The sequence below is a fragment of the Branchiostoma floridae genome, chromosome 17 (genome assembly GCF_000003815.2).
Source record: "Branchiostoma floridae strain S238N-H82 chromosome 17, Bfl_VNyyK, whole genome shotgun sequence".
NCBI lineage: Eukaryota > Metazoa > Chordata > Leptocardii > Amphioxiformes > Branchiostomatidae > Branchiostoma > Branchiostoma floridae.
The window spans coordinates 15,152,260-15,165,715 of NC_049995.1; the positions used below are offsets into that span (position 1 = coordinate 15,152,260).

General features: G+C 40.8%; 1 protein-coding gene across 1 annotated transcript in view; it reads left to right on the forward strand.

Annotated features, from left to right (window-relative positions):
* Positions 1–3,336: 3,336 nt before the first annotated feature.
* The window catches only part of LOC118404041 (arrestin domain-containing protein 3-like), a 13,867-nt gene continuing 3,747 nt past the window's right edge, over positions 3,337–13,456 (forward strand). Inside the window, exons 1-5 of the mRNA XM_035802985.1 lie at positions 3,337–3,501; positions 4,375–4,521; positions 5,635–5,745; positions 6,279–6,397; positions 6,947–7,129. Of these exons, the coding sequence (XP_035658878.1) occupies positions 3,384–3,501; positions 4,375–4,521; positions 5,635–5,745; positions 6,279–6,397; positions 6,947–7,129 (678 nt within the window). The 5' untranslated portion in view covers positions 3,337–3,383. The remainder of the gene's footprint in view (positions 3,502–4,374; positions 4,522–5,634; positions 5,746–6,278; positions 6,398–6,946; positions 7,130–13,456) is intronic.

Genomic DNA, 13,456 nt, shown 5'->3' on the forward strand with positions numbered 1-13,456 from the left:
TATAAGGACGCGCCTTCTCTAACTTGGAACACACCATTGGGATGACAGTGGCCACAGTATTTTTTTTTTTCTCTCTCTCTTTTCCTTATTCGAGTGGACACTGTCGCACAAGTGGCGAGTCTGACTTAATCTATACTTGCGTTTACTGGTAAGGTATTCTGTGGTAACATTCAGACACACTGTGATAGATTTTTTTTCCCTTACTCCATTTTAACTTGAGCTGGGCCAACTAAACGATGTTGTTCGACTAGTTTTGACCTTAAAAGAATAAAATGGCGCTTGTAAAATTGGCGCTACTGACCCGTGTGTAATAAGAACACATATGTTAGTGACGCTGTTTGGTGCTTCGCCGTTCGAAGTCTCCTTACTTTTCGAGTGTCATACAAAGTTTTAAGCAACGCTAGCAACATCGTGATTGAACAATTTGATTGAACATTGAATGAACATCTTTATTTCTAGTTTAAGAACGCCTTGGATTCGTCATGTTCAAACATTAAGTTGATTGTTTTGATCGCAAATACGCTGTACGTATAGGTCAATACGGATTACCAACGCAACAAAATTACATCGAAGATGTTTCAATACATCTGCGGCTGGTTCTTTGAAATCTATTATCCCATTCTATTGTAATCCAGAGCATTTCTTAGGGAATTGGCGAAAGTTCTTCCCAGGCAGAATTTGTAGTGTCGAAAATGATGTATTTCAATTGCGTATGATACGACAGGGCGGTCAGATAACATTAGGATCCTCCCTCGTAACATCTGCTCGGAGATGAGTGTGACAGGTGTGTCTCTCAAACCACGCGAGACTTGGAACCGGACGAGACTTGAGGAACAGGAAACTAACCCAAACAAACTCAAGACACGCCTAGTGTGCCTCCGAGTGATTTGTGAGTTTACTACGTCTTAAACGTCTTTACCAGACAACCAGGCACTCTAAAGGTGACTCGTTAATCTTTATTACATAATTAACTATAACGTTAACCGGGTATAGCTAGCGGCCCGTTATATGATTGCAATACAAACAGAAAGGGAGAAAGGCGTTATCGTATAACGTAAATATTTGCCTCTACTATTAAAGGAGTACTCTAGCACGCAAGGCTACGAAAGTCACGGGTTCCTCACTGGGCGTCCAGTGACGAACGTACATTCAAAATGGCGTCGTCACTAGACGCCCAGTGACGAAGAAAGTTCGTCACTGGTTTACCAGTGATGAATTGCTTTGTTCCAGTGATGAAGCTCTCTCGGCACTGGAATTCCAGTGATGAACCTTGACTCATCACTCGGTTTCCAGTGATGAACTCCGCTCGTCACTCGGGGCCCAGTGATGAACTCCGCTCGTCACTCGGAACCCAGTGATGAACGTCATTCGTCACTGGGAACCGAGTGCGGAACCACCGAGGTCACCGGTTCCTCACTGGGTTTTCCAGTGATCGGTGACTCTTCGGCACTGGACACCGAGTGATGAAATTATTTCGGCACTGGGCTTCCAGTGACCACGTTCTATTAGCACTAGAACGTTCCAGTGCTGCGTTCGATATGCAACAAAAACACCCTAATTCACATGTCGCCATAGCGGCGTGTTACTGTTAGATTTGGTCCGGGAGTGTGAGGGCTTGCAGAGGTGACGCTAGTATAACTTTAAGTGCTAACTTTCAAATCCCCTCAATTGAAACGATGATTCCTTTTCCTTCAGTAAACTGAATATTTGTCGTCACTGGTTTACCAGCTGAAGTTTCCTCATCACTGGAAAACTAGTGAAGATAAATATTCCCCACTGGTAAGCCAGTGATGACGCGACTTCATCACTGGATACCGAGTGATGAGAAATTTACCCGTGACTTCGGTAGTTTTGCCTCTAGCACTATTAATTACTAGTTATAGCACTGTTTAAGTACTACTGATTTAACCTCTGTCAGTAAGTTGACAATTGGGCCCTTAAGTCTAATTGATATAAACTTTGTATATGTTAAAGTGTATGTCATGTTTTAAAATATAATTTGAGGCATGCAACTCGAGCTCCAAGTTGGTGCACCACTGTTAACAATTATTTGACTATCATAATTCCGCCAGGTGCCATCATACCGCCACCTCAAAAAACGTGAGTATAGAGGTCTTCCCAAGATTGTCTTGAACACCAAATGTTAAATATCCTAAATGTAATACAATTCAGATATTTAGGTGTTGAAAACAATCTTGAGAAGGCCTCTATAACAACGTAATTTTTGAGGTGGTGGTATAATGACACCTGGTGGAATTATGCGAATAAATGTTATGCTTTTCTAATGCCACAAAACAAATGGATAGTCATTATGCTTGTAACCTTCACGAAAGGGTATGTTGCTTTTGTTTCGTTTCTTTGACCTCTCCTCCAAACAAATGAGGCCAATCCTGGGCCAGACAGCAGTCAGTCTGTCACCATGGTTACTCTTAAACTAAGTTAAAGTCACAAAAAAACCACTGTGGTGTTTGGTTACATTATGTAGCATTTAGTGGCAGGACAGAGCTGGAGGGGCTAATCACCAGGTGTGTTGGAGTATGGACAGAGTTGTTATTGTTAGCATTGATTACTAAACAATTCTAGTAAGATCCACACTGCCTTAACTTCTGAGTGAAGTAGGTATTTTCGTAATTTCCCATGTTACCTGCACCAGTGTGGGTATGCAGAAACACGGATGTCGAGCCCTGGAGTACAATGATTATTCAATGATTATTCAAGCAAGAGGGAAAATGTTAACCTCTAGGAAGACAGGCAAACCTCCTCATCAAAAGATCTTACTGACTAATATTTTTACAGATTCCAGAACTGTCACTGTGCATACCTTAAGAATAGAGCCAGTACCAACAACAGACAGAAGATGGGGAAATTGCGGGAATTCTCCATCCAGTTTACGAATACCCTCCTCACATGTAGTGAAAATCCATCAGACGACAAGTCTGCGATCTCTAAATTCTGAGGAATGCCTCCTCGTAATTTAGAGCTCGCAGACTCGTCGTCCGATCAATTTTCGCTACATGTGAGGGGGGGTATAATGGATGCGTTCTTTAATACTTTGCATGTCTTTGCAGATACCAGTAGTCTAAGAGCCCATTATACCTAACATAGTGACAGCAGGGAGACACCAAAGATGGGGAAACTACGAGAGTTCTCCATCCAGTTTACTAATGGATGTGTTCTACTTTGTGTGTCTTGGCAGATATCAGTAGAGCCAAACTTGTTACACCTAGCACAGTGACAGCTAAGAGACAACAAAGATGGGGAAACTGCGGGAGTTTTCAATCCAGTTTACAAATGGATGTGTTCTTTAAAATACTTGGCATGTCTTTGCAGATACCAGTAGAGTCTGTTATACCTAGCACAGTGACAAATAAGAGACAAAAAAGATGGGGAAACTGCGAGAGTTCTCCATCCAGTTAGCCAACAACACGGACGTGTTCATGCCAGGACAGTGGATCACAGGGCAGGTCACAGTGGACCTGAACGATGAAATGAAGATGAGAGGTAACGTCAACGCTTAAATATGTTGATACTTTGACAGGGCTCGAAATACCCCCTGCATATGCAGGTTAATGCAGGTAAAATTGGAGCTGTGCAGGTATTTCTGGTATCTACCTGCACCTAACCTGTACTGGTCCATGAACTGGGTTTTTTCATAAATTTCCTTTGATTTAGAAGTATAGGGATTGTTATTAGCTGCATTAACTGTTGCCACCTTACGCTTACCACCTATTAGGTATAAAAGAAAAAATAGCAATTTAGTTCCTAAACAGTGGTGCAGGTAAAATTTATCTGGTGCAGGTAATTTTCACCAGTGTAGGTATGCAGAAAAAAGTATTTCGAGCCCTGTTTGATGAAGATAACTTGCATGATACAAAATCAAATTGACTTTCTCTGTACCAGTCCTTTAACTCTGTCAACTCTAACTAGTATGTACATTTTTCTAGTTCCTTCTTAAAATAAATGCCAGCTATATATACATATTTCCTGTTCGTGGCTCTGCCTTCTTTCCTTTCTGTCTCTTTGTTAGGTCCTCTCTGGTGTCCTCCCTTCAGCTGTTTCTGTCTCTTTCCACCAGTGGGTTGCAGTACCTGGTCACCAGGCTGTCAGGTAGTGCTCAGTGCTTTCTTTCATTTCAATTACTCAATTCTCTTCTTTGGACACAATCTATGACGCCTATATAAGATACAATATACACACCAATCCAAACATTAAGTATATGTCAGAGTGGTATTTTTGTATCTAACTGACGTATACCTGCATTATGACTTTGCATTTGGTGGCAGTCGGTTGCCCACATCTATAAGTATAACTCCAGTCATATTGTTGTTTATTCACTGCTATATTTGTACCTGTATGTGGTTTCAATTTTTTTAGGTATCCGACTGAAGTTTCAGGGCAAAGGTCACGTAGGGTGGACGGAAACCCACAGGGTTGGCTCAGGAGAGCACGCACGCACGGAACACCGGCACTACAGGGCCGACGAGACGTACTTCAACCAGGAAGTCACACTGTTTGGAAAAGGTACTGTGTTATTATACTTTCTATGTTATCAAATTGATTTTGGCTTATTTATACTAGTATGTATGTGTTGTTTTGTGAGTGTGTGTGTGTGTTTGTGTGAGTGTCTTTACCTGTGTGAGTGTCTTGACCTGTGTAAGTGTCTTTGTGTGTCTGTGTGAGTGTGTGTGTGAAAGAGAGAGACTGTGTGTATGTGTGAGTGTGTGTTTGTGCGTGTGTGTCACAGTGTGTGTTGGTGTATGTGTGTGTGTGTCTGTGTGCAAGTGTGCGCCTCTCTCTACAGTGCCGTTTTATATATATAACTGTTACATGACGCTATATTACCACATTTACAATTAAGGGCATTTAGGCTCAGAAATGCCTTGAATTTCATTGTAACATTTGCCTCACAATTCGACCGTGTATACCTAATTTTGACTGGACAAATGCTGCTGTGAACTTTTCCATGACAACGTAGCAAAACAAACATGAAACCTGACCCAACCCATTACAGTCGCGCAGCAACCCGATAACGCAGTTAGTAGCAGGTCAGGAGCATTTTTATCGCTGCGTTACGTTACCGCTATTGCTGTGTTGCTGCTGCATTGTGTTATCATTATCTGTTAGGTGTAACACAATCAGCACTGTCAGAGCTCGAAATATTTTTTTCTACATACCTGCACTGGTGCAGGTAACATCGAAAATTACCTGCATCAGACAAAGTTTACCTGCACCACCCTGAATTTAGGAAATATGGATCATTATACAGTAACTAAAATTGTTCAGGAACCATTGCTATTTTTCCTTTTATACTTTATAGGTGGTAACAGTCAATGTAGCGAATAACAATCCATATACACCTACATCATATGACATTTATGTATAAAACCCAGTACATGGACCAGTGCAGGTTAGGTGCAGGTAGACACCAGAAATACCTGCACAGCTCGAATTTTTCTGCACTAAACCTGCATATTCTTGTGGTATTTCGAGCCCTGACTGTATATGTTCTATAAGAAAGCTCTGACTGCATATTTGGTGCAGTACATGAGACCTTAATTACTTCCCATACTTTTATTTTGTTGATTCATACAATGGCATGTTTTAAGTCCTAAACCTGTATGTTCTATACCTCAGCATCAGGCCAGTCCGGTGACAACCCCACCCTGGGCGCTGGCCACCATGTTTACCCGTTCCAGTACCAGCTGCCCTTGCAGGGACTTCCTACGTCGTTTGAAGGCTCCAACGGTTTGTTTGTTTGTTTGTTTGTTTGTTTATTCTGTATGTTACCATGTCAATTTTGGTAGTCAAATCTTGCATGTTCCACCATGGCTATCATGCATACAATGGTTTGATTTAGGCTTTTAGCCTGCAAAGTAGTGTGATAGCAAGTCCAAAGTGTTTCGTAAACTGGCTTTTGGTATACAAGTGGTAAACCACGAGTTTTGTACCATAGGTACAACTTTTGTTTGACCAGATGGTAAAGGTTTTCTTCTTTTCCACACCCTACTCGTTTCGATAAGTGTGGTGGGTTCTGCAATGTTCTTAAGGTCTCTATTCAAACATGCCGAATGACCGACTTAACGACCCATCCAAAAGAACATTCGGATTGGAAGATTCTTAATATTCACCTGAGTGAAGTGAGGAAATCCAGTAATTGACATTGTAAAAAAAAGTGCCTTTTCCAAGGGCACAACTCTTTGCCCTGCTGAGTATTGGAACCAAGAACGTTAGACTCTAAGACTTAGTCAATGACCCTAACCACAAAATCACCTTGCCAGGTTATATCCGCTACTCGGTGAGAGGAACCATCGACAAACCATGGAAGTTTGACCACACCACGAAGAGGGCCTTCACTGTTCTGGACATGGTAGATCTGAACCAGGAACCCAATGCTATGGTATGTAATTACAGTAATGTTGTAACTGTTGTCAAATTCCTTGTATGGAGAAATTTTTCTTAGCACTGTTGTCCACTTTTGTTTATATCTTTACCAGCTACCGGTTTTGGATGCTGTAGGTGAAATAACACACAGATTTGATTTGATTTTTGCCCTACCATAAAATGAAATCCCTGCAAACATGTACAGTGTACCACCATAACCTTTTGTGGTCCTCACATCTAATCCAAGCAGAGATAGTAGCGGCTTGCTCCACTGAGTGAAAATTCCAACTGGTACTACCCCGGTATCTCTGCAACCCAAACTCTGCTTGGAGAATACACAGGACTCCCGGTCAGCAGTCAGCAATTGAAATGTTGTGCCTTGGCACTCTCACAGATTAAAATCTAGGAGGTCCTTTTTAAACCTTCTGAAACTACAGCCCAATAGATTATAAGCCTTAGTTTTGTTCACAGACCCTATGCTGCCCATCGTGTGCATCTAAGCCCTCTAGCGGATCACCATGGAACTGCACCTCTGTGGATACCAATCCTATGTTGTTTTTCACAGACTCCCCTAACCGGCCAGCAGTCCAAGACCCTGTGCTGCCTGTGTTGTGCCTCTGGCCCCATCGAGCTACAAGTCCAGGCAGATCGCTCTGCCTACTGTCCCGGTGAATCCATTATCATCAGGGGTTCCGTGGAGAACAACTCAAGTTCAAAAATCACCAAGGTCACTGCAAAACTCAAGCAGGTAAAGTTAGAGTGGCAGTATAATTTTTGCCAACCTTGAAGAGTATTTGTGTGTGAAATTAGAAATAGAGCTAGAACATTACAGTAACACTTAGATTTGTATCTGCATGCAACTCAATAATCTTATCATGATCAACTAGTGTACACATGTTACCATTCCTAATTGATTTTAGCAAACTCCATTACTACCTGTTTTTGAGTATTGTACATTGTACTTATATGTGTGTGCACACTATGTTTGTATATGTTTGTGTATTTATACAACAACAGACAAGCAACATGTTTCGTCAGTGCAGTTTCTGTTTGTTCTGACAGAGGGAGTAATTTCTGTTCCACAAGTGTGCTAATCCACAGTTTCTTTCTTTCTCTCTTCTACCAGGATGTTGTTTTCCCTGCCCACTACGTACCCTCATCACAAGACTTGACACACATTTTACATTTATATTAGTATTCAAATATTCCATTTGCATTAAGATATTTTAGGATTTGACATTGGCCCAAGCTCGTAATATGAACCAATGTCATCCAATTCATTTTGTGGTGTTGAGGAGTTAATGTTAACTGGTTTCTTTCTTCTACCAGGATGTTGTTTTCCATGCCCACTACCCTCATCACAAGACTTGACACACATTGACATTTATATTAGTATTCAAAAAAGGCACTTGCATTAGGGTGTTTTAGGATTTGATATTGGCCTAAGCAATATGAACCAATTTCATCCACTTCATTTCCTGGTGTTTAATAATGCTTACAGGCTTGATTCTTTTGTTTTGCCAGGATGTGGTTTTTCCATGCCCGCTATGTACCCTCATCACATGACTTGACACACATTTTACATTTATATTAGTATTCAAAAAAGGCACTTGTATTAAGGTATTTTAGGATTTTGACATTGGCCCAAGCTCGTAATGTGAACCAATTTCATCCAATTCATTTCGTAGTGTTGAGGAGTTAATAATAACTTTTTTTTTTCTTTCTTCTGCCAGGATGTTGTTTTCTATGCCCACTACCCTCACCAAAAGACTCAACACACATTCATATTAGTATTCAAATAATGCATTTGGAATAACGTATCTTGGGATTGGCCAAAGCTTGGAATATGAACCAATTTCATCCAATTCATTTTATGGTGTTGAGGAGTTAATGCTAACCGTTTTCTTTCTCTTACCAGGATGTGGCTTTCCATGCCCATCATCCTCACCACAAAACTCGACACAGATCTAAGAACCTGGGGGAGGTTGAGGGGGAGGGGTGTGACGAGGGGGGGTCTGTACAACTGAACCTGATCCTGCCTGTCCCTGCCATCCCCCCGTCCAACCTGCGTTCCTGCAACATCATTGATCTCACCTACACACTCAATGTAAGTTTGTATCTTAACTCTTATTGCATAACTATTATGTTAACTCACTCACGGTCTATAAAGTAATGTTGTTGTACCGAACGATTACTGAAACTGCAAGATACAGAGACCTGTGACTGCTATACGATTTAATGTGAAATACACTGATACAACAGTTGATGAATGAATGAGTTAATGAGTGAGTGAATGAATGAATGAATGAATGGACAAATAATTGTATTTTGGAATAAAGATGGAATTGAGGATATTAATGCAAGAAGGAAAGAAAACAGGAAAGAAAGAAGTGAGGAAGGAAGGTAGTGAAATAAAGGAAGAAAAATGAGGAAGAGAAGGCAAAAGGTACATGTACCAATTAACATATAAAATTATAAAGGAAAAAACTCATTTTGGTCCTTTACAGGTGAGTGCACACTTCAAAGGAGCCCACACCAGCCTGGACCTGAAGTTCCCCATCCTGGTTGGCTCCATCCCCTTACGGAGCATCTACCCTACGGCACCCGCCTTCCCCCCTCCTCCTGTTGCTCCTGGCTTTGACCCTGCTTTCCCGCCCCCCAACCCAGGGGCGTACCCTCCCCCTAACCCTGGGGCGTACCCCCCACCCAACCCCAGTGCTCCGTATCCTCCTCCTACTGGTCCTGATGCTGCCTATCCTCCAGCGACTGGTGCTCCGTATGTTCCCCCTCCCATTATGCCGGCAGCAGGCACACCGAACCTCCGTAAGTAACACTCAATCAGTCAAACTTTATCAGGGCTCGAAATACCAACTGCATATGCAGGTTAGTGCAGGTAAAATTGGAGCTGTGCAGGTATTGCTGTTGTCTACCTGCACTTAACCTGCACTGGTCTATGTACTGGGTTTTATACATAAATGTCGTATGATGTAGGGGTATGTGGATTGTTATTAGCTGCATTGACTGTTACCACCTATAAACTATACATGTAGAAGAAAAAATAGCAATGGTTCCTGAACAATTTTAGTATGATCCATACTTCATAAATTCAGAGTGGTGCAGGTAAAATTTGTCTGGTGCGGGTAACAGCAGAAGTAGCCAGTATGGTTACATCCGGAACGAACGTTATATTGTAGTCACGATGTTGGTGTTTTTTGTTTTATGAAAGTATTATTAAAATTTTATTTGGCGTGACGTCCAATATTCTTTTCCTTTCAGCTCCCCCCTCCTACATGCAGAGTGTGTTTGGAGCGAGCAACATCAAGGATGATGATGATAATGAACACACCAGGGGGACCATGGACTACGCACCCAAATACACTTACTACGACTGGAGCCAGCACCCACGGATTTAAGGGGGGGGGGGGGTCTTTGGCAAAAGTCAGGGGGCATCATTAAAATTGAAGAATTTTTAAGGGGGGCCTGGGGAGAATTTTTAATACCACAATGGCTGAATATCACAAATTAAAGTTACATCAATTTAGCCAGCTATTTCAAGTGCCTGTGAGCTGAATGCTACATGCTTACAAGGCTGATTATAAGTTAAGATTATAGGCACTAGAAATGCATTCTTGTCTTGTTCTATTTTTTAAAATTTGTCAAAATGTGGAAAAGGCTCGGATAAAATGCCTTTACATACTGATGACTTTTGTAAAATGGTACATGTTGCTTTCCCTGCTTGATTCTCATTATTTGGCAAAGAGTATGGTATTTGAATACAAACACACACCACTACCAGTGGACCAGCCCCCTGTTGCATGTACAGTATGTAGTGATATGCACAAGGTTGTGTGGCCCAAGGGCTACAGAAATGGAGATGGGTGCTGCAGTATGCACCATTTGGTATGGGAAGGACTTTGACTTTTTTAAACACTTTTAGAAGTTGCTCCTTTATAAAATACAGATTATAATCTAATGATATGTTAGGTTTAGGGTATCACTACCCTGCTTTGTAGTTAGCATGTAAGCTCAGCTAAGTTTTTTGTCATATGTTTATATAGATTTATAGCTATACACAAACTTTCTTTGGTAAATTCACAATGCACTGAAGGAATGTTACAGTATGCAATACTAAATGTTTCTTTTTTTTATATGTTTGGATACCATCATTTAATCAGGTGCATTAGATTGATATAGCCTTATTTTTGTATCAATATGGAAATAGTAATAATTAACAGTTATGATTTAACTTGAAAATTAACGTAATGATCAAAAGCAATGCTTGACACCATGCAATTTCAAGTATTCGGTCCAAGGAGAATGAATGAATGAATGGTTAGTTTATTACAATCAGTATATGATCAACTGTGTAAAGTAAACAGCAGCCATAGGCTGATTGAATTGTATGCTTTTTCAGATTTTGATACATGATTTTCAAATGCAATCGTATTAGCACTTATAGTATACTATTATGTAATATCAATTCCCATGTGCACTTGTGTCATTGGTTATGCAATAACTGCAGTAAGATATTACTTCTCACATTCACCTGTATGTGATATGTATATTATAATATTTGTGTATATCTTTATACAAACTTTTTTTAAACAGGTAAGTTTACACAGAAATGTCAAAATGAATGAAGGGATTTTGCGGTATGCATCACTACTTGTAATTTGGAATATTCCATGAGAGCGAATGAGAAATCAGTTGTTGTTGTTGTTGTTGTTTTTCTCTCTCTTCCTTATGCGTTTAGTAACAGATACAGCCATGAACGAGTGGCGAGTTTGACCCGCTTGCTAGGCGTTACTATGATGGATATTATTTCATATTACCTTGCCAGGTTATTACATTCGGGCACAATGCGATAGAAGATTTTTTGCTTTTATTCTATTTTAACCTGAGTCGGGCCAACTAAATAATGTCGCTCGACAAGTTGTGACCTTCAAAGATAAAAATGGCGTCAGTAAAATTGGAGCTACTGACCTGGAAGGAATATGAAGGAAGACACATGTCATGTAAGTGACGCTGTGTTGTTTAATAGTAACATCATTTACTCTGAACTTTCCTCCGTTTTGGAGTGTCATACCATCCAGGTAGGTAGGTAGGTATGTACCATCGACCAATAACGCAAAGTTGTTTCATATAACAACATCGTGATTTCTAGCACTAGAACAGCTTGTAATTGTCTGACATTTATTGTGTAATTCTTTTACATTATACCATCGCATCAGTAGTTTTTCAAAACAAAGCCGGCTTCATCGAAGAGCAATTTCAAGATAAGGTTTATTGCAAATTCTTGCCCGTGGGCTAATTGCAGGTAACATAAGAGATTCAAACGGTGTAAAAAACAATATCACAAGTGTCTACTCTAGTCTTAAAAGCTAACTCTAGATCCTGGGTTATTGGGTTCGACTCCTTTTTCGAAGACAGTGGAAGACGAAAGATCCCACCTTTTCTATTATGTGTGGGTTTTGTGATGTTAGAAGGAGAAATGTTTTATTTTTGTCTGTGAATGAGAGGAAGTTTGGATGGAATTTGGTGGCCTCGTCAAACAGCTCTTTTCTTTCGTGATCGTAGAAAGAGCAGTTTGACAAAATGTGTTTCGTATATATCTACTTTCTCTGAACTTTATGACATCCTGTATCTTGCTGTTGACATCTTCCTTTTGTAGCCACACTTCTTAAGGAAATGTCGATTTAATAAAAGGTTGTTCCAAGCAGACACTTGAAAGACAGAAAGTAAGTAAGATATTTCAAGTATTTATGATAAACAAGTGGTCGGAAAACATTATGCTCTTCCCTCCTAATATCTGCTTGAAGATAATTCTGACAGGTGTCTCTCAATCCACGCGAGACTTCCAGACGAGACTTGAGAAGCAGGAAACTAACCCAAACTCCAGACTACTCCAGACACACCTCCGGTTGATCTGTGTGTTTCTGAGTACGGCTTCAACGTGTTTACACCAGGCGCTTGAAAGGTGACTATTCAATCTTATTCTGCTGACGTTATATCTATAAGGTTAAAAGTTCCTAGGTAGCAGCTAAGGGGCCAGATAATGTTGCCAAATTGTTATAAATATACAAAACAAGAAGCCAGACGTAGTCTGCCAGTGCTCTGACTAAGGGCAATGACCTGTCATTTAGAATCTTGTTGAAAGCTCCTTGCTCTGATGACAACTACGCAGCATAGCTCTATACAAGAAAGGTAAAATCTTCGCAAAATGTAGCACGTTTTCCCTGTAGCTATGTTATCGAGCTACTCACACACAATACTATACCATAAGGCTTGCCCTCTAGTAGTTTGTGTGGGAGTAAACAAAATAGAAGAGCCCCAGGCCACAGGTGTTAACATAATTGAAGCAACTGGGGCAATTGATTAATGTGATAAGAAGCATGTTTCGTGAACTTTTCGGCGAAATATGCACGATTGCTCTTGACAAAATCAGTTTATTTGTGGACATTTTTGCAATATGGCATTTTGTAAGAAAAGTTTTAACCATATTGTTACTTAAATTAAGTCAACATAGACAGCTGCCGCCCTACATCTACTTGGTTCTTTGACAGAATAAGAAGAGCGTCGCTGTCCCAAAACTGTTCGAACTGACGAATAGAGTTGTTGTTGCGATGTGCATTGATGTCACGTCTTTCCTATTTTTTTTTTTTTTTGGTGATAAACTTGAGTTTGCTTTGGTTGGCATGATTTCGACAAAATACGACACGGGGTATTCTCTCGGGCCCAGCCCTGCTGCGGCTCCGATCACCGTCCGGCCGTCGGGCGATCCGACCCGCGACCGGGCTTTACCTCGGGCGATACAAAATTCCCCGTGTTGTATTTTATACATACATAGAAGTCTAGCACAGTGACAGCCGGGAGACCTATCCAGTTTACTAACAACATGGACGTGTCCTTGCAGATTCCAGTACTAGTATTGCGTGTGTAGCCGTTATACCTTGCACCGTGACAGCTGGAAGACAACGAAGATGGAAAACTACAGGAATTCTCCATCTATTTTACCAACAGCACGGACGTCTTTCTGTTATGTTTGACGTGTCTTTGCAGATTCCAGTAGCGACTG